General features: G+C 43.9%; 1 protein-coding gene across 3 annotated transcripts; it reads left to right on the top strand.

Annotated features, from left to right (window-relative positions):
• Positions 1–1302: 1302 nt before the first annotated feature.
• On the top strand, positions 1303–16278 carry LOC148102660 (NLR family CARD domain-containing protein 3-like). Of its 3 annotated transcripts, XM_087842257.1 has the most exons (7): positions 1330–1603; positions 1697–1753; positions 7632–9480; positions 12114–12287; positions 12843–13016; positions 13204–13250; positions 15550–16278. In XM_087842257.1, exons 1-7 carry the CDS (start codon positions 1330–1332, stop codon positions 16101–16103), a joined length of 3129 nt encoding a protein of 1042 aa, XP_087698383.1. In that variant the 3' UTR covers positions 16104–16278. The 3 variants fall into 3 exon arrangements, with proteins under 3 accessions (XP_087698385.1, XP_087698383.1, XP_087698384.1); XM_087842259.1 differs by lacking the exon at positions 1697–1753 and having other exon boundaries at positions 1303–1603; XM_087842258.1 differs by lacking the exons at positions 1330–1603; positions 1697–1753; positions 12114–12287 and having other exon boundaries at positions 7682–9480.
• Positions 16279–26107: the final 9829 nt, after the last annotated feature.

The raw sequence follows: 26107 nt of genomic DNA, 5'->3' as shown, positions 1-26107 counted from the left end.
ACACCGCCACGTCCTTAAAATTCAGGGAAATGAAGGACGCATTTGAGGGCCGCACACAGCAGCCTTTGAATTGGGACAGCCTTCGTCGTGTCGCTGTGACATAATCGGCCTTAAAATGCGGCCTTTAAGGATGCAGACCCTGAATTGGGATACAGCCTATAAGAGAGCAGTAACACCAAATTCAACACACCTGTTCCACATTTGCACCTGAGACCATTTAACACTAACGAGTCACATGACACCAGGGAGGGAAATGGCTAATTGGGAACAGTTTGGATTTTTACTTAGAGGTGCACTCACTCACTTTTGTTGCCAGCAGTTTAGGCATGAATGGCTGTGTATTGAATTATTTAGAGGGGACAGTAAATACAAGCTGTACATTGACTACTTTGCATTATAGTTTTTATTTTCAGCTTTTGCTGACAGAGCGGGTAAAAGTATGTCCATATCTGAGTATATATCCATCCATCCATCATCTGCTTATCCTTTTCATGGTTGTGGGGGGTCTGGAGCCTATCCCAGCTGTCTTAGGGTGAGGGGCTGGGTACACCCTGGACAGGTTGCCAGTTGGCTCTCATCCCTGTTAAACTTAACAGCTTTACCTTTAGCTAGAAGACACAATGTGTGACAAACTTCACATTGCAAACACTGAGGCTGTTGTAATTTGGTGCATTATAAGTAAAACTGAACCGACTCACTGCCAGCAGAGCAAGCCGAGCTGTCACTGTGGCAGGACAGGGATTGAAGTGCCTGTCAGGACAAATGCTCCACGCTCCCATGTGCATAGTTGTGAAGGGATTTCAAGGCTGTATAAGCAAACTCGATGAATACGTTATAGACACATAAAATAAACTGTTTTATCGCATATTATTTTAAGCAAAAGTGGACTTCAGAAACCAAGAACTAGGAAATCTAAGTAATAATGAGCACGAACTAAAATCATCTGTGAAATCCAAAAGACAGAACCATGAGTCCACACCACCAAAATTAAAACTCAAAATGTTTATTCTCTTTTTTTTTTTTTTTTTTTTTTTTTTTTTTGTTTTTTTTTGCCTGTCCCGTTTGGCTCTTTTGCCATCAGAATTATTGTCTAAAGGCGAAGAAAGATGCCCAACGGATTTTCTTTACCAAATTGACCATCCCAGCTTTGCCGTAATGGTCCATTTGATTCACCTTTTATTCTTTATTTTATTTTCATTTGCTGAATACGGGACAGACTTGACTGGGGGAAAGAAAAGGGAGAAAGAAAGAGGGAAAGAAAAACAGTTGAGAAGAGGTTTATTCTCAACCAACAACAAGCATATTCTCCTCCTTTAGCAGGGATCAGGGATGACGTCAGAGGACCTGTTAAGTACTCTGGAGGATTTGGGAGATGAAGAGTTTAACAAATTCAAGTGGCTCCTACATCAAGCTGACGTCCTTCAAAGCTTCCCAACCATCAAAAAGAGTCGATTGGAGACAACAAACAGGTGGGACACTGTCGACCTGATGGTGCAAACCTACAGGCTTCCTGGAGCTGTGGAGGTGGCTAAGAAGATTTTAGAGAGGATAAGCAGGAATGACCTGCTGCAGAGTCTGAGTGCCAGCAGCTCAGGACGAGAAGGTAAGTTACAAGAAAACCAAACATGACGTCACTGCAGTCTGAAAATGTTTCGCAGGTTAAATCAGTCTAACGCTCAAAATCACTGCATGTCAGTGGACGTCAGCAACTGTGGGGAGACTTCACAGAAGAGAGGATTTCCTCAGACTGAAGGCAAGTAGCCATGATTTTATTCCATTTTATTTTACTTGTTTGTAGAGTTTGTCATTTTGACGAATAACAAAATAGACTAACATACATTAATCATTTGCTTGTTTTCTTATCTTGGTCTCATAGATTTAGTATTTATTGTGTACTCTTTAGCTTCTGTCATAAATCACCCCTGACATTTGTCTCCGCCCACTCCACCCTGCCTGGACTGTCCTCTTCTCCTCTTGTGCACACTCTGTTGCTTTGGATGGTTGACCCAAAGTACTTAAACTCATCCACCTTCACTACCTCTGCTCCTTCATGTTGACCTCTGCACCAGCCTCATCCACACATGCCTGTCTTACTTCTACTGATTTTCATTCCCCTGCTCTCCAGATCATACCTCCACCTCTCCATGCTCTACTCCACCTGCAATCAAGAAGCTCAGAGCTGATCCCTGATGTAATCCCACCCCCACCTTGAACCCACCTGTTAATCTTACCACACACCTCACCTGTCCTCACATGTCCTGCACCACCTCCACACACTTCTCTAACCCTCCTGACTTCCTCGTGCAGAACCACACCTCTTTTCTCAGCAGCCAATCACATGCTTTCTCTGATCCACAAAGAAAGTGAAGCTCCTTCTGAGCTTCTCTAAACGTCTCCGTCAACACTCTCAGAGCAAACGTCACATTTGTAGAGCTCTTTGTCAGCATGAAGCCACACTGCTGCTCACTGATCTTCACCCCTTCTTAACCAAGCCTCAACAACTCTTTCTCATATCTTCATGGTGGGGCTCATCAGCTTTATCCCTCTGTAGTTACTGCAACTCTGCACATCACCTTTGTTCGAGAAAATCAGTACCAGCACATTTCTTCTTCTTTGGCTCTCGGAGGAGGCGGACGCACTTTTTCTCCTCTCCCTTATCTTCCCTGCTCATGTCCTTGTCTTGTCTCATGTTATTTATTACTTTTCCCTGGAACACTCTCTCACAGTCTGTTCTCTAAAACCTAAAAGAGGAATTATGGATTGGATCAACTGGTCCCTGAATGCAATTGACACCCCTTTCTCAACAAGAAGTTTGGGCTTGGGTGAGCCTGAGTGCTGAAGATATCTACCTATTCGGAACCATGGTAACAGGGTTCTGGCTGATCGGAGCTGGCTTGGCCCTGACTTAAGAATTAAGAAAGCGGAACCCCCACAAGGCTGCCCCCTGGGATTAGAATGATGGGAGAGGCGTGAGTTTCTCAAAATGGGCTCATTGAGTCGGCATGGATAAGATCTTGGAGAGGCTACGGCTGCTGTGAATACTCAGAATAAGATCTCTGACTGCAAACTGGATACATCTCGGAAAGGGCTAGCTCGGAATAACATCTCTGAGCGCAAATTGGATGACATCTCGGGGAGGCACACTGCCGTGAGTTCTCAGAATCGGCTCCTTGAGCACAAGAAATGACAATATCACAGAACGCAAGTATGGCGAAGCTCGCGGCTCTCCAACGGGAGATTGAGAGACCAGTGTTGGACTGTAGAACTGCTTTGAAATTCATATGAGCTGTTCGCACTAAAGTAAAAACTACCATCATAATGTGGCTATCCCTTTGGCGCCAGCTGCAAGGCCGGAGCTGAACAAAACACCCTGATAACGACTGTGTTGAGTCTGTTCCTTCCCATTCCATGCAAGGCCACCTGGGTTGGCTGGACGACTGTTTACTTAGCCTGGCAGGGCGGAGGACACTGTCTCAGCTGAACTATAGACACACACACACATACATATACTGATACTGATAAGCACTCACCGACGCATCACCCTCCCTACCCCGGATCCAACGCCACCTCCAACGCTTACCTCCCCTCTGATGTGGACATCGGGTCAGTTGGAGGTGCAGTCGAAGATTGCAGTGGTCCCAGATCAGATGTTCACACTGGAACTCTTTCCCATGTTGCTGTCTGTGTTTATTGTGCTATGGTGTGTTGATATCTGTGCATTCCTGTATTATCCTTCTGTGTTACACATTTCGATGTTTTTTTCCTCGCTACCTAGCCTGACCTGTCTCCCCAATGTGATGTTTGTGTATTGTATGTACGGTCGGCAAGGTCTGTCATCTCGGTTGTGGGCAAAAGACCTGCAACTGACAAATAAAGGCTATCTCACCATTATCTCTTTATCTCATCTCATCTTCTCCATTCTTCAGGCAAGACTGCTTTAAACTCTGTGGATAAAGAATCCACTGCCCTTTCTTCTAGACATTTCCATACCTCCACTCGTTGTCAGGGTCCTGGGTCCCCTGACCCAGCATGTTTAGTTCTTTGTGCTTTTTGTATTATTGTACTTGTGTGAGTTATTCTATGGTTTCTAGTTTCGATCCCTTGCCCTTCATGTTTCTCTGTGTCCCCTCTGTTCTGTGTAAGTCTGTGTCTGCATGTTTGAGTTTACCTCTATGTCTTTCGGTTCTTAGAGTCCTCTACCTTATGGTTTGTCTCTGTGTTTCTTAGTTGCTGTCTCCACCGTGTCAAGTTCGCGTCTCTATGTCGTACTTCCTGTTTTACTTTGAAGGTCCGTGTCTTATGTGAATGCGTCCTGCTTTCCTTGTCTCGTCAGTCCTGATTTCTCCCAGCTGTGCCCTCCTTCTGTGTCTCATTCCCCTCGTTACTTTCCAGTGTATTTAAACCCTGTGTTTCTCTGAGTCAGTGTCGCGTCGTCCCTCATGCTGTGTGGATCTCCCTTGCCTGCATTTTGGGTCCAACTCCTGCCTGCGGCACAGCGATTCATGACAGAACGATGCGACCACAACATGGACCCAGCAGACTTACCTGGGGAGAGCGATCTGATACGTGTCCAACGCCTAGTCGAGTGGATAACCCACACTTCTAATACAAGGGCAAAGATTGTGGGGATAAATGCTATCGAAGCAATCCTCGAAGGAAATTCCCATCTCCGCCAGGTCAGAGGATGTTTGGACTTATTGGCCAATTTGAATGAAGCCCAGGAGGCGGCGCGAGCTCGGGAAATATCGGACTTGGCCCAGCAGCAACAGACAACAGCCACCCCGGAGCAGCCGCGTCAGCCTCACCGGCTGGATGTGGTTTTGCCCGGCCCGTCGGAGCCGTCTGCGGGGAAGAAACGACGATCGCACCGCTGGCGCACCACCCCACAGCCGGACGTTCGGACTTCTACATCGCCGGCTGTAGTGAGTGAAGAGTCTTTTTCTGTGTCAAACCGTGGGACTATTCGTTCAGGGGTTGTGCTTTGTGCTATGGATAGTAATGTGAACAGCTTATTAGCTGCCCAGCCTCCTGGAGCTCTCTTAGCTGCCCAGCCTCCTGGAGCTCTCTTAGCTGCCCAGCTACGAGCTGCGTCTCCTATGTCCCCGCTAGCACAGTCATTAACTCCACCACAAGCTCCATTTTCACCTCTACCATCACTTCAGTCTCCCTCAGTTTGGTCTGCCGCTCAGTCGCCCTTAGCTCCATCATCCACACTACCACCTGTTTCTCTTCCACCACAACCATCACTACACTCAGCCATTCAGGCTGCTACTCAGTCAGTCATTCAACCCATAGCCCTGCCATTAATGCACTCTGTAGCTGAGCCATTAGCCGCCCGGCCCACAGCCAAGTCAGCCACTCCTCCACCCATTACACCTCCACCACAACCCCCAGTGCAGTCTCCAGTGTCCCCAGTGCAGTCTCCAGTGTCCCCAGTGCAGTCTCCCTTAGCACAGTCATCTGCTCAACCACCAGCTCCGCTTTCTCCCCAACTGTCACTACTACGTCTAGTTCAGTTTCCTGTGCAGTCACCCCTAGTTCATTCCCCTGTGAAGTCATCAGCTTCACCACCTACTCCACTCTCACCACCACCGTTACTACAGACATCAGTTCAGCCCCGTGCCAGTGCAGACGCCCTCAAATCAGTCTCCCGTGCAGTCATCTACTTCACCACCATTAGTAGCTCAGCTCCCCGTCTTTCCAGTAGTTCAGCTCACACCTGAACCACTGCAACCTCAACATCCACGCCGCCTACAGCATCAGCTTTTGCTTCCGCCATGCCTGGTCCGGCCGCCGAGCCTTCGTCCACCACGCCTGGTCCAGCCTCTGAGCCTTCGTCCTCCACGCTTGGTCCAGCGATTGTTACACCCCCGTCCAAGGTACGTTCAGCACCTCGGCATCGTCGGCCAGTTTCTGGGCCTCTAGCCGGACGTCATCGCTGTCGTGGGCAGCCCCCGGACCGCCTGAGTCGCCGCCGTTGCCCTCCGCACGGTCGGCCCCCTGAACTGTCTGTACGTCGTCGCCGCCGTTGCTTTCCGCACGGCCGGCCCCCTGAACTGTCTCTACGTCGTCGCCACCGTTGCTTTCCGCGCGGCCGGCCTCGAGACCAGCTCTGTCCCCTGTGCCACCCACCTGGTCGGCCCCCCGACCGTTTGACTTCTGAACTCTTGTGCCGGCGACCTCCGGGTCGGCCCCCTGAACTGTTGGGGGGGGGGTACTGTCAGGGTCAGACTGCTTTAAACTCTGTGGATAAAGAGTCCACTGCCCTTTCTTCTAGACATTTCCATACCTCCACTCGTTGTCAGGGACCTGGGTCCCCTGACCCAGCATGTTTAGTTCTTTGTGCTTTTTGTATTATTGTACTTGTGTGAGTTATTCTATGGTTTCTAGTTTTGATCCCTTGCCCTTCATGTTTCTCTGTGTCCCCTCTGTTCTGTGTAAGTCTGTGTCTGCATGTTTGAGTTTACCTCTATGTCTTTCGGTTCTTAGAGTCCTCTACCTTATGGTTTGTCTCTGTGTTTCTTAGTTGCTGTCTCCACCGTGTCAAGTTTGTGTCTCTATGTCGTACTTCCTGTTTTACTTTGAAGGTCCGTGTCTTATGTGAATGCGTCCTGCTTTCCTTGTCTCGTCAGTCCTGATTTCTCCCAGCTGTGCCCTCCTTCTGTGTCTCATTCCCCTCGTTACTTCCCAGTGTATTTAAACCCTGTGTTTCTCTGAGTCAGTGTCGCGTCGTCCCTCATGCTGTGTGGATCTCCCTTGCCTGCATTTTGGGTCCAACTCCTGCCTGCGGCACAGCGATTCATGACACTCGTCTTCTTTACTAATCCTGCTTACTAACTGCCCTCCATCCATCCTCCTCAGTGTTCTCCTTCCATATTTCCTGCACAGTCGTATTACTCATAGGTACATTTCCATCCTTAATCACCTTTACCTGCTGCACACGCTTCCCAGCCTGGTCTGTCTCTTACCATTGGGTACAAGTCCTTTTCTCCATCCTTAGTGTCCAACCTCACATGCAGCTCACCATAAGCCTTTGCCACCTCTCTCTGTCTCAACCCCTTCCTGAACTCTGCAACTCTTTTTTAACACCACCTTTCAGGATCTCTTTCACATTTAGATGAAATCCACCACTTCATCCAGGTTTCACCAGGCTTCCTCTTTCTCCTCTAAACTCCAACTTGTGAGGCATACAAACTGACAACAATCGACACAGCCCCTTCCATTTCCAGCTTCAAACTCATGATCCTCTCTTTACCTCCACAAAACTATTCACAGACTCTTCCTTCAAGATTACACCTATTCCAGTTTTCTTCCTTCTACACCAAAGTAGAACATCTGGAATTTACCTCCAGTGTTAGCCTAATCTGAAAAGTAGAGAGGATGTCACAAAGTAGGAGCAAGTTATGTAGGAAAATGGCTTGGCAGCTCTGCCACCATTGTACTTTTGGAAACCACAAGTAAGCCTGTTTCTCAAAGTACTCTAGTGGAATAGTGAAAGGTCTTTGCGATATAGTGGGTCCTGATTATTGAAGACTTTTTATGTGCATGGAAAGATTGAAATAACTTAATTTCTAGATTTGTTTAATGGTAGATATACACCTTACACTTTCCATGTTGCATATTTGACACAGATGTGACGGTTCCAGTACCAGAGCCTCGCCCCATCACATCTTACCAACAGATGCTTCAATCAAACTTCCAGGACAAGTTTATGTGCGCACAAGAAGGTTGGGCAGAAGATAAACAGCGTCTGGTTGATATCTACACAGAGCTGTACATCACAGCTGGGTATGATGTACATATCAACACACAGCATGAGGTTTGGCAGATTGAAAAGGCATGGAAGCCAGCAGAGCCAGAGAAACCTATTAGACCCACAGACATGTTTAAACATCCCTCTGGAAAATACAGACCCATCAAAATAGTGATGACCAATGGAATCGCAGGAATTGGAAAAACTTTCCTTGTTCACAAGTTTGTTTTGGACTGGGCTGAACAAAGATCCAATCAAGATGTACATCTGATTTTCCCCTTCACCTTCCGTCAGCTGAATCCTCTGAAGGGAGAAAAGTTCAGTTTGGCAGAGCTCATTCATGAATGCATCCCAGAAACTGTAGGCATCCCACAGGAGGCTCTTAATTACATCTTTACAGATGTTCAGTCATCAGGAATCACCAACTATGACAAGAGTAAATTCAAACTTCTGTTTGTGTTTGATGGGCTGGATGAGAGCCGCCTTCATCTCGACCTTCATTCTGAAGACATTCGCTCTGTCGATGTAACAAAGGCAACTAAAACAGATGTCCTGCTGAGGAAACTCATCAATGGGAAACTGCTACGCTCTGCTCGCATCTGGGTAACCACACGGCCTGCAGCAGCCAATCAGATCCCTCGAGAGTTTATCACCAGTACGACAGAGGTCAGGGGGTTCACCGACCCACAGAAAGAGGAGTACTTCAGGAAGAGAGTCAATGGTAAGGAGGAGGCTGACAAACTCATCTCCCATATCGTGACATCACGAAGCCTCCACATCATGTGCCACATCCCAGTCTTCTGCTGGATCACTGCAACAGTTCTGGAGGATGTGCTGGAAACCAGAGAGGGAGGAGAGCTGCCCAAGACTCTGACTGAGATGTACGCAGAGTTCCTGGTGTTTCAGATTGACCGGACAAAAGAAAAGTATGGCCCAGAGAAGAGCATTCAATACATTAAGTCATTAGCAAAACTGGCCTTTGAGCAGCTGGAAAAGGGCAACCTGATCTTCTATGAGAAAGATCTGAGACAGAGCGGCATTGATTTCAGTGAAGCCTCGGTGTGCTCAGGAGTGTTCACAGAGATCTTCAAAGAAGATCGAGGAAGGAAAGGGAAAGACAAGATGTTCAGCTTCGTCCATCTGAGCGTTCAGGAGTTTCTGGCCACTCTTTATGTGAGCATGTCGCTTATAAATAGCAACAAAAATGTGATGCTTTCACCACAGCCCTCAATGCGCAATCTTCAACTGCTTTTAAGTAAAACATCTTCAAAGAAGATCCACAGGATTTCGATTGACAGGGCCTTACAGAGTCCAAACGGACACCTGGACTTATTCCTTCGCTTCCTCTTGGGTCTTTCACTGCAGACCAATCAGGATAAACTACAGGACGTGCTGAGAAAAACAGGCTGTAGTTCAGAGACCATTCAGAAAACAGTCCAATATATCAAGAAGAAAATCAGTGAGAATGTGTCTGCAGAGAGGAGCATTAATCTGTTCCACTGTTTGAACGAACTGAAGGACTGTTCTCTAGTGGAGGAGATCCAACAGTATCTGAGTTCTGGACGTCTGTCCACAGATATACTCACTCCAGCTCAGTGGTCAGCTCTGGGCTTCATCTTACTATCATCAGAAGAAGATCTAGATGTGTTTGACCTGAAGAAATACTCTCCTTCAGAGGAAGCTCTTCTCAGGTTACTTCCAGTGGTGAAAGCCTCCAAAAAAGCTCTGTAGGTGCACAGATACAAAAGATTATATTGAAAAATAATTGGAACTCCAAACTCTATGATCCTACAGTAGGTGTAACTACCAAACCATTTTGGGTAGTGTTAGATTTAGCTTACCTCATGCTTAATATGTACAGATGCAGGAACCCAAGAATTTTACCTTTACGAGTAATCCGTTTGACGCACTTGGTGTCCTGCTTTAGGATTTCAGTTTGAATATACCATATTTTTTCCACTTATCCAGGGTTGGGATGCAGGGGGCAACAGCCTAAGCAGACAAGCCCAGACCTCCCTCTCCCCAACCACCTCCTCCAGCTTGTCAAGGGGAGCACAAAGGCATTCTCTGGCCAGCCGAGAGATATAATCTCTTCAGCATGTCCTCGGCCTGCCCTGGGGTCTCCTGCTGATGGGAAGTGCCTAGAACACCTCACCCAGGAGGCATCCTTGTCAGATCCCCGAACCCTGACCGGTAATTCAAGAGCTTCGCTTTTACTCTTAGCTCTCTCTTCACCACAGTAGACCAATACAGTGTCTACATCACTGCAGCCGCAGCACCAATCCGTCTGTCAATCTGCTGCTCATTCTTTATTAAGACTCAAGATACTTAAACTCCTCTACTTGGGGCAGTAACTTTTCCCTGAGTTGTCCCCATCGTCCCAAGATTATGCTTTCTCCAAAGAAGACATGTCAGTGGGATCAAGGAGGTCCACAAAATTTTCCTTCCACCATTTGACAATCTACTTATAATAATAATGGATTGCATTTATATAGCACTTTTCTAGACACTCAAAGTGCTTTACAATTCCACTATTTATTCACACACTGGTGGAGGAAAACCACAATTATAGTCACAGCTGCCCTGGGACAGACTGACAGAAGCGAGGCTGCCATATCGCGCCATTGGCCCCTCTGGCCAACACCAGTAGGTGGTAGGGTGAAGTGTCTCGCCCAAGGACACAACGACCAGGACAGACAGAGATGGGGATTGAACTGGCAACCTTCCTGTTACAAGATGAGCTTCCCAACCCCCTGAACCACAGTCGCCCACTTAGACGAAGTCGGCAGCACTCCACTTGTATTACACACAGATCAGGTAGTGCACCGCTTTCCCCTCCTGAGACCCCCGATGGCTTGCCAGAATTTCGAGGCAATCAAAAAGGCTTTTTTGATGGCTTATAAAAACTCCTCTGAGGTTTTATTTCAGCCAGTGCCAGAATCATGTTCTCGGTACCTATCCTCTCGGTACCTACTGACTGCCTCCAAATTCCCACAGGCTAATCAAGCCCGATAGGACTCCTTCAGCCGGGGTTCCCTTCACTACCATCCCTTGTCCACCATCAGGTTTGGGGGTCACCACCTTGACAGGCACCAATCACCTTGCAACCGCAGCTCAGTGCAGCAGATCCAGCAATGGAGGTGCTGAACATGGTCCATTCAGACTGTCCCCAGTCTCCCTCAGAAAGCTACCAAATCTCTGCCAGAGGTGGGACTTGAAGATCTTGTGGACAGGGGCCTCTTTTAGGCATTCCCAGTGCACCCTTACTACATGTTTAGGTGCTTCAGCAGAGCTCAGAACCTTTCTTTACCCAAGGGTCCAGAACGTATGGCCGTAGACCTGATGATACAATTACAAAATTGATCATTGACCTGTGGCCTATGGTATCCTGGTGCCACGAGTACTTCTGGACACCCTTATGTTTAAACATGGTGTTTGTTATTGCGAAACTGTGGTTTACGCAGAAGTCCAATAACACAGCACCATTCGGTCTCACTGTTGTTGCCCATATGAGTGGGGGAATTTCCCAGTGAGATGACCGAGTCCCCACGTAGAGCACCCTCAAGCACCCCACCCACTCCAAGAAGGCTGGGTACTCAAAACTGTCATTTGGTGAATAAGTACAGACGAATAACAAATCCTCTCGTCCACTGGGAAAAACTCCAACATACAGGTGCAAGTCGAGGGGATACTGAGATACCCACCCCAGCCTACCGCCTCTCACCAATGGTAACACCAGACTGAGAGAGAGTCCAGTCCCTCTCCAGGAGACTGGTTCTGGAGCTCAAGCTGTGTTTTGAGGTGAGCCCGACTATATCTTGCCGGTGCCTCTCAACCTAGCATAGGCTCCTTTACCATCAGAGGGGTAACGCTAGTCTTGGTAGCCAAGGATCAGTCTGCTGGGATCTCTATGCCTGGCCGCCGCCCAGCACACATTTCACCCAACCCCTCTGGTGCCTCGTGTCGGTGGTGGGCCTACAGGGGGTGGGCCAATGCCCTGACTTTGGGCTGAGCCTGGCCAGGCTGCAATTCATTTAGGGGTCTATTCATCAAAGGCTTTGTTTATAGTTTTGTATTGAAATTAAACAATCATGAAATGGTTCAACAAACCAACATGCAGTCATGCTAAAAATAAAGTACATCAGTTAATTCTAAAGTTTTATATTTTAGAGCATAAATGTTGAATATTGATACTTCTAATGAATAGGTGCCAAATAAAAGTTTAACACCTGGAATTAACCTTTTATCTGCTGGGAAAAATTAGGGAACAGATATCACTGGGCCACAAAACTTCTTTCCACTCAATATGGATCTGATTGTATTTGATGTACAGGTCAATTTATCACTAACTCTCCTCCAGGTTGAGTGGCTGTAATCTGTCAAAAAGAAGCTGTGAAGCTCTGGCCTCAGTTGTCAGCTCACAGTCATCTAATCTGAGAGAGTTGGACCTGAGTAACAATGACCTAGAAGATTCAGGAGTTAAACTCCTTTCTGCTGGACTGGCAAGTCTACAGTGTAGACTGGAAACTCTCAGGTCTGTATTAAATGTTGCTTTACATACAGTTAATTCAATTTTATTTCTATAATAAAAACACTTGAGCATTCTTTAAACTAAAAGGTAAATACCATACACTAATAGCAATCAATGTCTCTTTAATGATAATTCTTATATGATGTAAGACTGTATCTTAAAATAACAAGAATTTTAATTCAGTTGAGCACCTCGTTATTACAGACTGTTTTTTTTTTTTTAAGTAAACAAGTCGACATAAAAGCATACTAAAGTAACAATAGCATACTACACTTCTCTCTGGCTTTGGTTGAGCACCCTTTTCCTAGCTGTTTTGCTCAATGTGGCAAGCCATTGCAGAAATTTACTTGTGTTTGCTAACATGCCCTAACATGTGTTTTCCATTAAATCAATATCAGTCTCAATAATAAATGGTAATTTGACATATTAAAAATGTTAGCAATGAGCTAATTTCAGCATACAGCATAAAACAGTGTAAAACAATGGCAGACCAAAGCAAATCATCTTTAAGTGTTTTGGCTATTTGTTGTCTATCATTCTATGTGCTATTTGACCCAGGCTGTCCGGCTGTATCGTCACAGAGGACGGCTGTACTTATTTAGCTTCAGCTCTAAAATCCAACCACTTCCGTTTGAGAGAACTGGACCTGAGCTACAATGTTCTGGACGACTCATCAGTAAAGCTGTTCTCTGCTGGAGTGGAGGACTCCGACTGGAGACTAGACACTCTCAGGTATGAAGAGAAGACATGAGCACAGAAACACTTTCTGTGGCGTATTGACAAACAGGGGAAGTGTTTCAGAGTATGTTCTTGTTTCAACCCAAACTAAAAAAAATCTAGATGTACATTTCCTTCTGTTAATAATGGCAGACGTGTAAGTGAAAAGAATTTTTTTCTTCCTTTTTCTTCCTTTTCCAAGGCTGGAACATGGTGGGCAGCAGAGACTAAAACCTGGCATGAGGAAGTGTGAGTGTGTTTACTGCGTCTGGTATTGTTCCGGTTTATTTTAAAAATGCTGCTATTCTCCCACTTTTAAAAAAACCTCAGCTAGACCCCTCTCTTTGGAGCAGCTACAGACCTACCTAAATTACAGTTAATTGCTAAGCTTCTGAAAAGGTTGTGGCTAAGCAACTTATAGTGGCTCTGGACAAACATAACATTTGTGATAAGTTTCAGTCCGGCTTCACATGTAACATCATTGCTATTTCAGCTACACTGGCTTCCTGTTGAACTTAGAGTACATTTTAAGATCCTGGTCTTGACATTTAGAGCCTTGCATGGACTGGCACCACCCTACATCTCCGATCTGCTACAGCCCGATGTCCCCAACAGGTCCCTGAGGTCATCTGATCAGGGCTTACTTGCCATAAAACAGACTAAGATGAGAACTAAGGGTGACAGAGCTTTTGCCTCTGTGGCCCTGAGACTCTGAACTCTCTCCCTGATACATTAAGAACTGTGGACTGAGTAGTTGTTTTTAACAAAACAACTCAAAACTCATCTTTTTAAAACTGTTTTTGGTTGAATTTCTGGCTGTTTTATATTGTCTGTTTTACCCTTTTATTATTTGTTATCTTATGTGCAGCACTTTGTGACTGTCTAGAAAGGTGCTATAGAAATAAAATTTTATTATTATTATTATTACTATTATTATTATTATTATTTCATAATGAGATAGCAAAGGCATGTTGAAAGGTAATTCAGTTCAATTTCATTAAAAAAGAAAATACCACCGAACCACAACAACTGTGTTTTATACACAAAGGTAAAGACCCTACAGTATTCCGGAGAAAACTTCAACAATCAAGTGAAGCAAAGAGAACCAAAAAGCAAAGATGAGATCTTGAGGCCATCAAGTCAAATATGCGTCACTCTTTAGCTGCACCCTGAAGTGCTGTCCAAAATTCTGAACAGAATTGGGAACAAGTTTGACTTGTTGGTGCCAATGCAAACCAAGTTTTATGATTTTATGGGAAGTGAATAGTCTGTAACCCCCTAAAGGACGCCTCAAGTAATGCTACCAAATGCCTTTATGAAGTCCATAAAAGACATGTAGACTAGTTGGGTAAACTTCCACAGTATTCAGTATTCTACAACAAGGATTAGGATGACTCCAAGGCTTGACTAACTGTCCTCTCTAGGACTCTGGGTTAGGGCTTACCAGAAAGCGGAAGAATGTGGTCCCTCTGATGTTGAATAGGTACTGGAACATGGTGAAGAGTGGAACAACCACCCCAATCTGCAGGTCAAGAGCTACTGTCCCTGACTTCCATGTGATGCTGCAGAGGTGTGACAGCTGCATAAAATCCATTTAGAAACTTCGGACAAATTTCATCTACCCGAAGAACCTGGCCATCAAACATTATTTGATTAGAAATCTATACTCCATCTCCTCAATACTGCTTCCTCTATATCGTGTGTCAACAGTATTCAGGATATCCTCAAAATACTTTCTTCACTACCGACTACCAATTCAGGTCTTCTGAATTATACTTCATATCGTCCCTCAATGGGGACCAAAGACTGAATAAAATTTACCCTGATTTGAATTAGAACCTTTTTTTAATCCATGTTGTTTCACAGTGAAATTGCAACTGTATTCATGTACCCCAAAAAGCTGACCATCTGGACGTAGTGTGTTCATCGGTTCGTCACTCATCCTGACTGCAGGCTTCCCCAACCTTATAAACAGTACTTTTGCACAATGACTTAAATCAGCAATGAACACTGGGCTGTGAGGTCTTGATCATTAATATGCAAATTGTCATGACCATTGATCAAAGACTGCAATCACAGCATTGTATGATGGTAAAAGATGTATCCTTAGGCCCCCTCCTCGATTCAGAGATGGTCTTTCCCTTGTCTTTCACCATCTTACAATGCTGTGATTGCAGCCATCCCCCAACTCTCATGGACATTGATCAGTGGTTGTTGATAGTTTCAGTAAATGTACTGTTTATATGATTGAAACCTGCAGCCAGCTGACACTGAAGAAGTCACCTGGATGATGACGAAAGTTTCTCCCACTGAAAACGTCCAGATGAACAGAATCAACCTTTTGGGATTTACTTACCTGGATGATTGAGCGTGCATCAAGAAATATATGAATGTAGAAGTGATCAAGTCAGTATTTCTACAGAGTACTGGACAAAAGAAAATAGCCAAACTTTATTGTTGCCAAATTTATATCAGGTAAAATTGTGGTTTTATAGATGGAGTACTGATAGCACCGTGTCAAATAATAAAGGATTCTTCTTTCTCTCAGATTCCTGTGAACTCACACTGGACCCAAACACAGCAAACAGAAACCTCATCTTGTTCGACAACAACACTAAAGTGGCATTTGTGGATGATGAGCAGCCATATCCTGATCACCCAGAGAGGTTTAATGACTGGAAACAGATTCTGTGTAGAAATGGGCTGACTGGTCGCTGTTACTGGGAGGTTGAGTGGGAAGGTTGGGTTTACATAGCAGTGAGTTACAGAGGAATCAGGAGGACAGGAGCCAGCAAAGGCTGCTGGTTTGGATGGAATAATCAGTCGTGGAGTCTGAGATGCTCTGAAGATGGTTACTTTGCTTGGCACAATAACACTAGAACAGACCTCTCTACCTCTTCCTCCTCTTCCACCTCCTCCACCTCCTCCACCTCAAACAGAGTAGCAGTGTATGTAGACTGTCCTGCTGGGACTCTGTCCTTCTACAGAGTCTCCTCAAACTCCTTGATCCATCTCCACACCTTCAGCACCACATTCACTGAGACTCTTTATCCTGGATTTAGGGTATTTTCATCTTCCTCATTGTCTCTGTGTTCACTTTAGGACGAAGACTTGCAGAAACAATGACACAGATTTATTCAGGCAAATACTTTACATTAAAAAAATCATTTTTCCAAACAGCACCAATAATTTTGCTTTAGACCAGAAGATTCCACACACTGACTGTGAGTAACACTTTAGACTGACCATTATTAACAAATGGAAAAGGAATAATTTCTACAATGTTGGTTGTACTAAAGATGGTTGAATGGAGGCAGGAAGCTTGAAGTGAGTTTTACAAAGTAATCTGTTCTCTAGCTTATGTCCTTTGCATAGGTCTATATTACCATAATGCAAATGCTTTGTATCATATTTATCTGTTTCCATTCATTTTACAACCAGTGACAGAATTTGTTGACAATAAATTTCATTTCCTGTGTGATTCAGCAATAAAATGATCATTGCTCAAATGTTTTCAGTTTATTTCAATTTTATTTATATAGTACCAAATCACACGAGTTGCCTCAAGGTGCTTTATATTGTAAGGTAGACCCTTCAATAATACATACAGAGAAAAACCCAACAATCATATGACCCCATATGAACAAGCACTTTGGAAACAGTGAGAAAGAAAATTTTCCTCTTAACAGTGAGAATCCTCCAGCAGAACCAGGTTTGACGACCACCTGCTACGACCAGTTGCGGTGAGGGAAGGAAGACAGGACAAAGACATGCTGTGGAGAGCCAGAGATTAACAATAACAATAATAATGATACAGTTTGAAGCCTAATCTTGAAAGTAGAGATAGTGTCTGTCTCCTGAATCCAAACTGGAAGCTGGTTCCACAGAAGAGGGGCCTGAAAACTGAAGGCTCTGCCTCCCATTCTACTTTTAAATACTCGAGGAACAACATATATATAATTTTTTTTCTTCTTTTCTTTTCTTTTTTCTTTTTCCCCACTCGCCACTGCGGGCGTCAATACTTGAAGCTCGGGTCCTCTACCAGAGGCCTGGGAGCTTGAGAGTCCTGCAGTATCTTAGCTGTTCCCAGGACTGCGCTCTTCTGGACAGAGAGCTCCGATGTTGTTCCCGGGATCTGCTGGAGCCACTCGCCTAGCTTTGGAGTCACCGCACCTAGTGCTCCGATTACCACGGGGACCACCGTCACCTTCACCCTCCACATCTTCTCCAGCTCTTCTCTGAGCCCTTGGTATTTCTCCAGCTTCTCGTGTTCCTTCTTCCTGATGTTGCTGTCATTCGGAACCGCTACATCGATCACTACTGATCGTCGGTGGCGCTGTCACTTGGTGTTCGCTCGCTCGCTCTGTGGTATAGTATCGCTTCCTGTTCCTGCTCAAACACAGTGGTGTTTCTGAGTAGCTTATTTGCTTAGCAGTTTAATTAACAACTTTTAAATACATTCTTTTTTCACAGTATAATCTTCACGTGCTTCATCCAAAGCACACTTTCTGTGTACTCACTACCTAATTTATAGTATTCACTCACTGTCTCTGTACTGTTTCGCTAGCTTAGCTCGTAGCCGACCCGTTAGCACCATGGCTACTTCACCTGTCCTTTCTGCACTTTCTTGCTCATTGTGTCAGATGTTTAGTTACTCCTCGGCCTCCTTTAGCAGTAATGATATCTGTAACAAATGTAGCATATTTGCAGCTCTGGAGGCCAGGATTACTGAACTGGAGACTTGGCTTTGCACCCTTCTCTCACCCTCAGCTAGCCAGGCCCCTGTAGCTGGTGCAGCCGAAGATAGCGTAGGCCCCGCTAGCTGTTCCCCGGCAGACCCCAAGCAGCTGGGGAAAGACGGCTGGATAACGGTGAGGAGGAAGCGTAGTCCTAAACAGAAGCCCCAGGTACACCACCAACCCGTTCATTTGTCTAACCGTTTTTCCCCACTCGGTGACACACCCGCTGGGGGTCAAACTCTGGTAATTGGTGATTCTGTTCTCAGACATGTGAAGCTAGAGACACCGGCAACCATAGTCAATTGTCTTCCAGGGGCCAGAGCAGGCGACATTGAAGGAAATTTAAAACTGCTGGCTAAGGGTAAACGTAAATTTAGTAAAATCATAATTCACGTCGGCAGTAATGACACCCAGTTACGCCAATCGGAGGTCACTAAAATCAATATTGAATCGGTGTGCAACTTTGCCAAAACAATGTCGGACTCTGTAGTTTTCTCTGGTCCCCTCCCCAATCAGACCAGGAGTGACATGTTTAGCCGCATGTTCTCCTTAAATTGCTGGCTGTCTGAGTGGTGTCCCAGAAACGATGTGGGCTTCATAGATAATTGGCAAACCTTCTGGAGGAAACCTGGTCTTGTTAGGAGAGATGGCATCCATCCCACTTTGGATGGAGCAGCTCTCATTTCTAGAAATATGGACAAATTTATTAAACCCCTCAAAATATGACTATCCAGAGTTGGGACCAGGAAGCAGAGTTGCAGTCTTACACGCCTCTCTGCAGCTTCTCTCCTCCTGCTACCCCCCCAAAAACCCATCTCCATAGAGACTGTGTCTGCTTCCAAAAAGACAAAAAACAAACTAAAAACCAGCAACAAACAACTTAAACATTTACAAAGAAAGAACAATACAGTATCCACATCTGAACCAAAGAGTAAAACAGTGAAGTGTGGATTATTAAATATTAGGTCTCTCTCCTCCAAGTCTCTGTTAGTACATGACTTAATAATTGATCAACAAATTGATTTACTCTGCCTTACAGAAACCTGGTTGCAGCAGGATGATTATGTTAGTTTAAATGAATCAACACCCCCGAGTCATTCTAACTACCAGAAATCTCGAAGCACAGGTCGAGGGGGCGGTGTGGCAGCAATTTTTCACACCAGTCTATTAATTTATGAAAGACCAAGACAGACTTTTAATTCATTTGAAAGCCTGATGCTTAACATTGTCCACCCCAGCAGTGGAACTCAGAAACCAGTCTTACTTGTTATCATCTATCGTCCACCTGGGCCTTACACAGAGTTTCTGTCTGATTTCTCAGACTTTATATCTGATTTAGTTCTGAGCTCAGATAAAATAATTATTGTGGGTGATTTTAACATCCATGTAGATGCTAAAAATGACAGCCTCAACATGGCATTTAATCTGTTGTTAGACTCAATTGGTTTCTCTCAAAATGTAAAAGAACCCACCCACCACTTTAATCACACTCTAGATCTTGTTTTAACATATGGCATAGAAACTGAACATTTAACAGTGTTTCCTGAAAACCCTCTCCTGTCTGACCATTTCTTGATAACATTTACATTTATAATAATTGATTACGCAGCAGTGGAGAGTGGACTTTATCAAAGTAGATGTCTTTCTGAAAGCGCTGTAACTAAGTTTAAGAATATAATCCAGCCACTGTTATCATCGTCAATGCCCTGTACCAACACAGAGCAGAGCAGCTATCTGAACGCTACCCCAAATGAGGTCGATTATCTTGTTAATAATTTCACCTCCTCACTACGTACGACTCTGGATACTGTAGCTCCAGTGAAAACTAAGGTCTCTAATCAGAAGTACCCGACCCCGTGGTATAATTCTCAAACACGTACCCTAAAGCAGATGACTCGTAATCTGGAGAGGAAATGGCGTGTCACAAATTTAAAGGATCATCATTTAGCCTGGAGAAATAGTTTGTTGCTTTATAAGAAAGCCCTCCGCAAAGCCAGAACAGCTTACTACTCATCACTGATTGAAGAAAATAAGAACAACCCCAGGTTTCTCTTCAGCACTGTAGCCAGGCTGACAAAAAGTCAGAGCTCTTTTGAGCCAACCATCCCTTTAACGTTAACTAGTGATGACTTCATGAACTTCTTCACAAATAAAATTTTTATCATTAGAGAAAAAATTACCAATAATCATCCCACAGATGTAATATTATCTACAGTTACTCTTAGTACCATTGATGTTAAGTTAGACTCTTTTTCTCCAATCGATCTTTCTGAGTTAACTTCAATAATTACTTCCTCCAAACCATCAACGTGTCTTTTAGACCCCATTCCTACAAAACTGCTCAAAGAAGTCTTGCCATTGATTAATTCTTCGATCTTATATATGATCAACCTATCTCTAATAATCAGCTATGTACCACAGGCCTTCAAGGTGGCTGCAGTTAAACCTTTACTCAAAAAGCCATCTCTAGACCCAGCAGTCTTAGCTAATTATAGGCCAATCTCCAACCTTCCTTTCATATCAAAAATCCTTGAAAGAGTAGTTGTCAAACAGCTAACAGATCATCTGCAGAGGAATGGTTTATTTGAAGAGTTTCAGTCAGGTTTCAGAGCTCATCACAGCACAGAAACAGCTTTAGTGAAGGTTACAAATGATCTTCTTATGGCCTCTGACAGTGGTCTCATCTCTGTGCTTGTCCTTCTTGACCTTAGTGCAGCGTTCGATACTGTTGACCATAATATTCTATTAGAGCGATTAGAACATGCTGTAGGTATTACAGGTATTGCACTGCAGTGGTTTGTATCATATCTATCTAATAGACTCCAATTTGTGCATGTAAATGGAGAGTCCTCTTCACACACTGAGGTTAATTATGGAGTTCCACAGGGTTCAGTGCTAGGACCAATTCTGTTTACATTATACATGCTTCCCCTAGGCAGCATCATTAGAAGACATAGCATACATTTTCACTGCTATGCAGATGACACCCAGCTCTATCTGTCCATGAAGCCAGATAACACACACCAATTAGTTAAACTGCAGGAATGTCTTAAAGACATAAAGACTTGGATGGCCACTAACTTTCTGCTTCTTAACTCAGATAAAACTGAGGTCATTGTACTCGGCGCTGAAAAGCTTAGAAATATGGTATCTAACCAGATTCTTACTCTGGATGGCATTACCTTGGCCTCCAGTAACACTGTGAGGAACCTTGGAGTCATTTTTGACCAGGATATGTCCTTCAACGCACATATTAAACAAATATGTAAGACTGCGTTCTTCCATTTGCGCAACATCTCTAAAATTAGAAATATCCTGTCTCAGAGTGACGCTGAAAAACTAGTTCATGCATTTATTACTTCCAGGCTGGACTACTGCAATTCATTATTATCAGGATGTCCAAAAAACTCACTGAAAAGCCTTCAGTTAATCCAAAATGCTGCAGCAAGAGTACTGACAGGGACTAGAAAGAGAGAGCATATTTCTCCTGTTTTGGCTTCCCTTCATTGGCTTCTTGTTAAATCCAGAATTGAATTCAAAATCCTGCTCCTCACAATAATGGTCTTAAATAATCAGGCCCCATCTTATCTTAATGACCTTGTAGTACCATATTACCCTATTAGAGCACTTCGCTCTCGCTCTGCAGGCCTACTTGTTGTTCCTAGAGTATTTAAAAGTAGAATGGGAGGGAGAGCCTTCAGTTTTCAGGCCCCTCTTCTGTGGAGCCAGCTTCCAGTTTGGATTCGGGAGACAGACACTATCTCTACTTTTAAGATTAGGCTTAAAACTTTCCTTTTTTCTAAAGCATATAGTTAGGGCTGGACCAGGTGACCCTGAATCCTCCCTTAGTTATGCTGCAATAGACGTAGGCTGCCGGGGGATTCCCATGATGCATTGAGTTTTTCCTTTCCAGTCACCTTTCTCGCTCACTATGTGTTAACAGACCTCTCTGCATTGAATCATATCTGTTATTAACCTCTGTCTCTCTTCCACAGCATGTCTTTATCCTGTCTTCCTTCTCTCACCCCAACCGGTCGCAGCAGATGGCCGCCCCTCCCTGAGCCTGGTTCTGCCGGAGGTTTCTTCCTGTTAAAAGGGAGTTTTTCCTTCCCACTGTCGCCAAAGTGCTTGCTCATAGGGGGGTCATATGATTGTTGGGTTTTTCTCTGTATCTATGAAGCGCCTTGAGGCGACATTTGTTGTGATTTGGCGCTATATAAATAAAATTGAATTGAATTGAATTGAATTGAACTACGGCCGTCTTCTCATGTGTGTCTAGCACCACTATGTCCGGTTGGTTAGCCACCACCACCCGGACATAGTGGTGCTAGACAAACCACTATATATATATATATATATATATATATATATATATATATATATATATATATATATATATTAGGGGTGCAACGATACTCGTATCGATATTGAACCGTTTATACAGTGCTTTCGGTTCGGTACGCATATGTATCAAACAATACAAAATTTTAAATTTATTTTATCAACTTTCCTTCTGACGATGCTGTCTGTGTTGAGCGCTCAGTGGATCTGCGCTCGACAGTTCAGCCTAGGCAGAGTAGTCGAACGCAGATTCACCGAGTGCAGGACAAGCTAGCAGACAGAAGTTAAGCTCTCCTTGCAACATGGCAAATTGAACCTCCCCCACCCTCATTCAGATCTGGCCTTTGGAACTATTTTGGTCTTCATGTGACGTATGACCCTGAAGGTAAGCGCGTCATGGACTAAAGTAAAACAGTATGTTGGATGTGCCAGCAATGCTCAATTACATGGGTGGGAACTAGCTCGTTAGCGCAGTTAGCTCGTTAACATGTTGGCCGTCCAGCCCCACGCACGGGGCAATCCGCGGTAGCTCGTTAACGGAGATTTGCCGTGTTGTGGCGTTAACGTCATTTCAGATTAACGCTGACAGCACTAGTGGGAACACAACGAATATGACTGCGCATTTACACCGACATCATCCTCGTGCAAAGACAAGTGGAAGCAGACAAAAACAACAAGCACGCATGCTACAAACTTTACCCGAGTCATTTAGACAGCCGTTAGCACATGATTCTCCTTATGGGGACCTGATATGTTTAATATGCTGCTGAGAATATAGCCCAGAAGAAGCGTATAGTATAGCTTTTATTTTGGAAAGAGACATTTCTCTGTAATAAACTCTCTTTTCCAAAGATGAGTGATTCCTCAATCAGGTAGATTTATTTTTTATTACTTTGTTGTTTCAGCAACATTAAATTTAAAAACTGTACTTTTGAGTTAAAATATATATTTATAATTTTAATAAATGACAAATTAAAAAAGCATGAACATTTTTTTGTATGGAAAAAATATCGAACCGTGACACCAAAGTATCGAACCGAACCGTGAATTTTGTGTATCATTGCACCCCTAATATATATATATATATATATATATATATATATATATATATATATATATATATATATATATATATATATATATATATATAGTGGTTTGTCTACTGTGCCTTTCTGTCCCATGTTTCAGGTTCCTATGTTCTGTCTCCCCAGTTGCTGTTAAGTTTACATGTCTAGAGTTCAGTCATTGTGTTTCCTGTTTTACTTTGAAGGTCCGTGTCTCATGTCAGTGTTTGCTTCCCTTGTCTCGTCCAGCCTGATTACTCCCAGCTGTGCTCTCCTTCTGTCTCTCCTGCCTGCACACAGCCGAAACATGACATTTACAGAACAATCAGCTGCTTTTCAATAAGATGCCACACAAATTATTTGTGCCACTCCAAAAACACAATTTCTGTCCACTATAAAGGAGAACATCACAGCCTGATACCTGCAGGTCTGACAGCAGCAGGTGTGTCACTCCTGTTTCTATCTGGAGACCGCAGTCACCTCATTGTTCTGACACACAACACAAAACTGTCCACAACACTACACACTAACTACACAAGACAACACATTAACTACACCAAACACGCTAAACGTCACAAATCTCTCACATCTCAAAACTCGCTCTTGTCATGGTTCCGGGACTTCTTTTTTTTTTTTTTTTAACTCAATTTTTATTATAATTTACAACATTGTCAATGTTCAGAAGTAGGACAGTTACAGGAACCGCAATGCAGAAATGTAGATTAAAATAAGAACTGCAATTAGGAAGCAGAAAACAAAAATGGAAAGCAAAACAAAACCCAAGCAAGCAAACAAACAGACAGACAACAACAAAAACAAAAACTTTATGTAATATTAAATAACATGTGACAAACTCAGCCATAAATGAACAAAATGAAACAGACCTATGCTAAATTATTGAAACAGTAAAGCATGTTAGGGTCGCCAACGTGCAGTAAACAATTCTCTCTGAATCCGCAGAGCAGATGTTATTTCCTCCATCTGGTAAATTTCTCTGACTTTATCAATCCACATATTATATGAAGGTGGGTCAAGATTCAGCCTTTTAATAGTGATACACTTTAGTGCTGCTGTGAGCAAGATTCTTAAGAGAAAAACCATTTGGTAAGACTCCTAAAATGGCTAGCTGTTGGTCTTTTGTTAATGGTTGCTGGAAAACTGTATTGAGAACTTTAAACATGTCATTCCAACGTGAGCAGAGTTTTGGGCATGACCAGAATATATGTGAGTGGGTTCCTAAATAAGTACCACAATTTTGCAAGCAGGTGTCAGGATTTGTAGGCTTCGTTATCTCCGGGGCTCTAAAATATCTCATGACCACCTTCGATTTAGATTCTCTCCAAAGCCCAGAATTAGTCACCAGATGGGCTTCACCGAACACCTCTTCCCAGGTGTCCTCTGAGATTTGAGTGCCAGTCTCAGCTTCCCACCTCGCCTTAATATCCAAAGTTGCATTTGTATTGAAACTCAGAAATGCGTTCTAAAAATTACTGATTAACTTTGGGGAGGAATTACTTTGAAATATTTTTAGGAATATTTCCTCGATGGCTGAGGCTCCAAAACTTGCCTCCATTCTTTACGTTTTGTCAAAAAGCTTCTTAGCTGCAGAAATCTAAAAAAGTCAGAAGAAGGAAGCTGAAACTGACCTCAACTGTTCAAATGAGCTCAGGTCCTCACAACATGACACAGTTTATGAAGCCCACTATGTGACCATGCTCTGAAGCCAGAGTCTTCCACAGTAGGAGAAAAACCCTGCAGGGAGGAGAGGCTTGATAACATTGAAATTTCTTTTGGACGACCAAATGATTGTTTGATTCTACGCCAAATCTTTAGTGTGACCCTCGTCCGTTCCCCCATGTGCACATTTTTAATTAAAATGTTAGAAAAAAGCAGGGAGTCCAACGATCTTTCGCACATTGTCTTCTCAATGTTTAGCCACCGAGTTTCAGACAAATCCCGCACCCATACAGTCAGCTCATCTGAGCTGCCCAGAAATAATATTTCAGGTTTGGAACAGCCAATCCCCCTGCAGGTTTGACCGTTTTAATGTCTGCAACTTGATCCTTGGGTCTTCTACCTGCTTTGTGTTTTCCTGTATTTTTGTCATTTGGCGTATTATGTTTTAGGTCCAGTGTTTATTCTAAAGGTCCCGAGGTTATTCTGTTTAGATGTCGTTTATTAGGTTTCCCCTCGTGTCTTTACCCCCTGTGTCTCACTCAGTGTATCTGTGAGTTCTTATGCCTTGTTTTCCCTCCTTGTGTTTTATTCCATGCCTGTCTGTTCTCTCTCTGTACTTCCTGTGTTACTCTGATAGTCTCCCATCAGTGTACGTGTTTGCTCCGGCCCTGTCTCGTTATGATTATCTGTATCAGCTGTGTTCCCTCGTTCATGGCCGTGTGTTTCTCTGTGTACTAGTTTATAGTTTCCCAGTTTAGTTGTATGGTTTTGCTCTCCAGCAGTAAAGCTGTGAATTTTGATTTCATTCCTGCCTCCCTGAGTTTGCGATTGGGTCGTCATCCTGCACACAGCCGCATTATGACAGCTCTCTCTCTTGCCGTCACTCCTAAAACTTCCTCTTCCTAAACAACCAAATGTCATGTTGCCATATCATTTTTTTTGATTGGTCGACATGGTGCATTTTTCCACCAACATGAAACGGTTGTTTTATTTTTGACTTTTTTTTTTTTTGCTCATAAGCAGAGAGTGCTTGCTGGTTTTACGTGACCACACTGAGTCGGGTTTTCTCTGTTCAGTACTGGGGATAAAAGAATCGGGTTTAATACTAACTAAAGTAGGTGAAGAAACAGGTGAGACACTTTCTAAATCAGCAGGTCGAGCAGGAACAGATGATGCAGCTGCTGAAGGAGAAAAGCATGATCGTCGCTCACCAGCCACACTTCCTCAGTAAAGAGTGTCAGGACAAAAAGCTGTTTCCTCTTCAGTAGCTGATTATGTTTCACTG

This window comes from Neolamprologus brichardi, chromosome 6 (genome assembly GCF_056152115.1).
Source record: "Neolamprologus brichardi isolate AB-2024 chromosome 6, ASM5615211v1, whole genome shotgun sequence".
Classification (NCBI taxonomy): Eukaryota; Metazoa; Chordata; class Actinopteri; order Cichliformes; family Cichlidae; genus Neolamprologus; species Neolamprologus brichardi.
This window is presented reverse-complemented; position numbering and strand designations above follow the sequence as displayed.

Excerpts from the sequence above, each read along its gene's own strand:
- LOC148102660 (XM_087842257.1), top strand. The coding sequence starts at position 1,330 with ATGACGTCAGAGGACCTGTTAAGTACTCTGGAGGATTTGGGAGATGAA. Across the intron at positions 9,481-12,113 it reads AAAGCCTCCAAAAAAGCTCT|GTTGAGTGGCTGTAATCTGT; the intron begins GTAGGTGCACAG and ends ACTCTCCTCCAG. Across the intron at positions 13,017-13,203 it reads TGGAGACTAGACACTCTCAG|GCTGGAACATGGTGGGCAGC; the intron begins GTATGAAGAGAA and ends TCCTTTTCCAAG.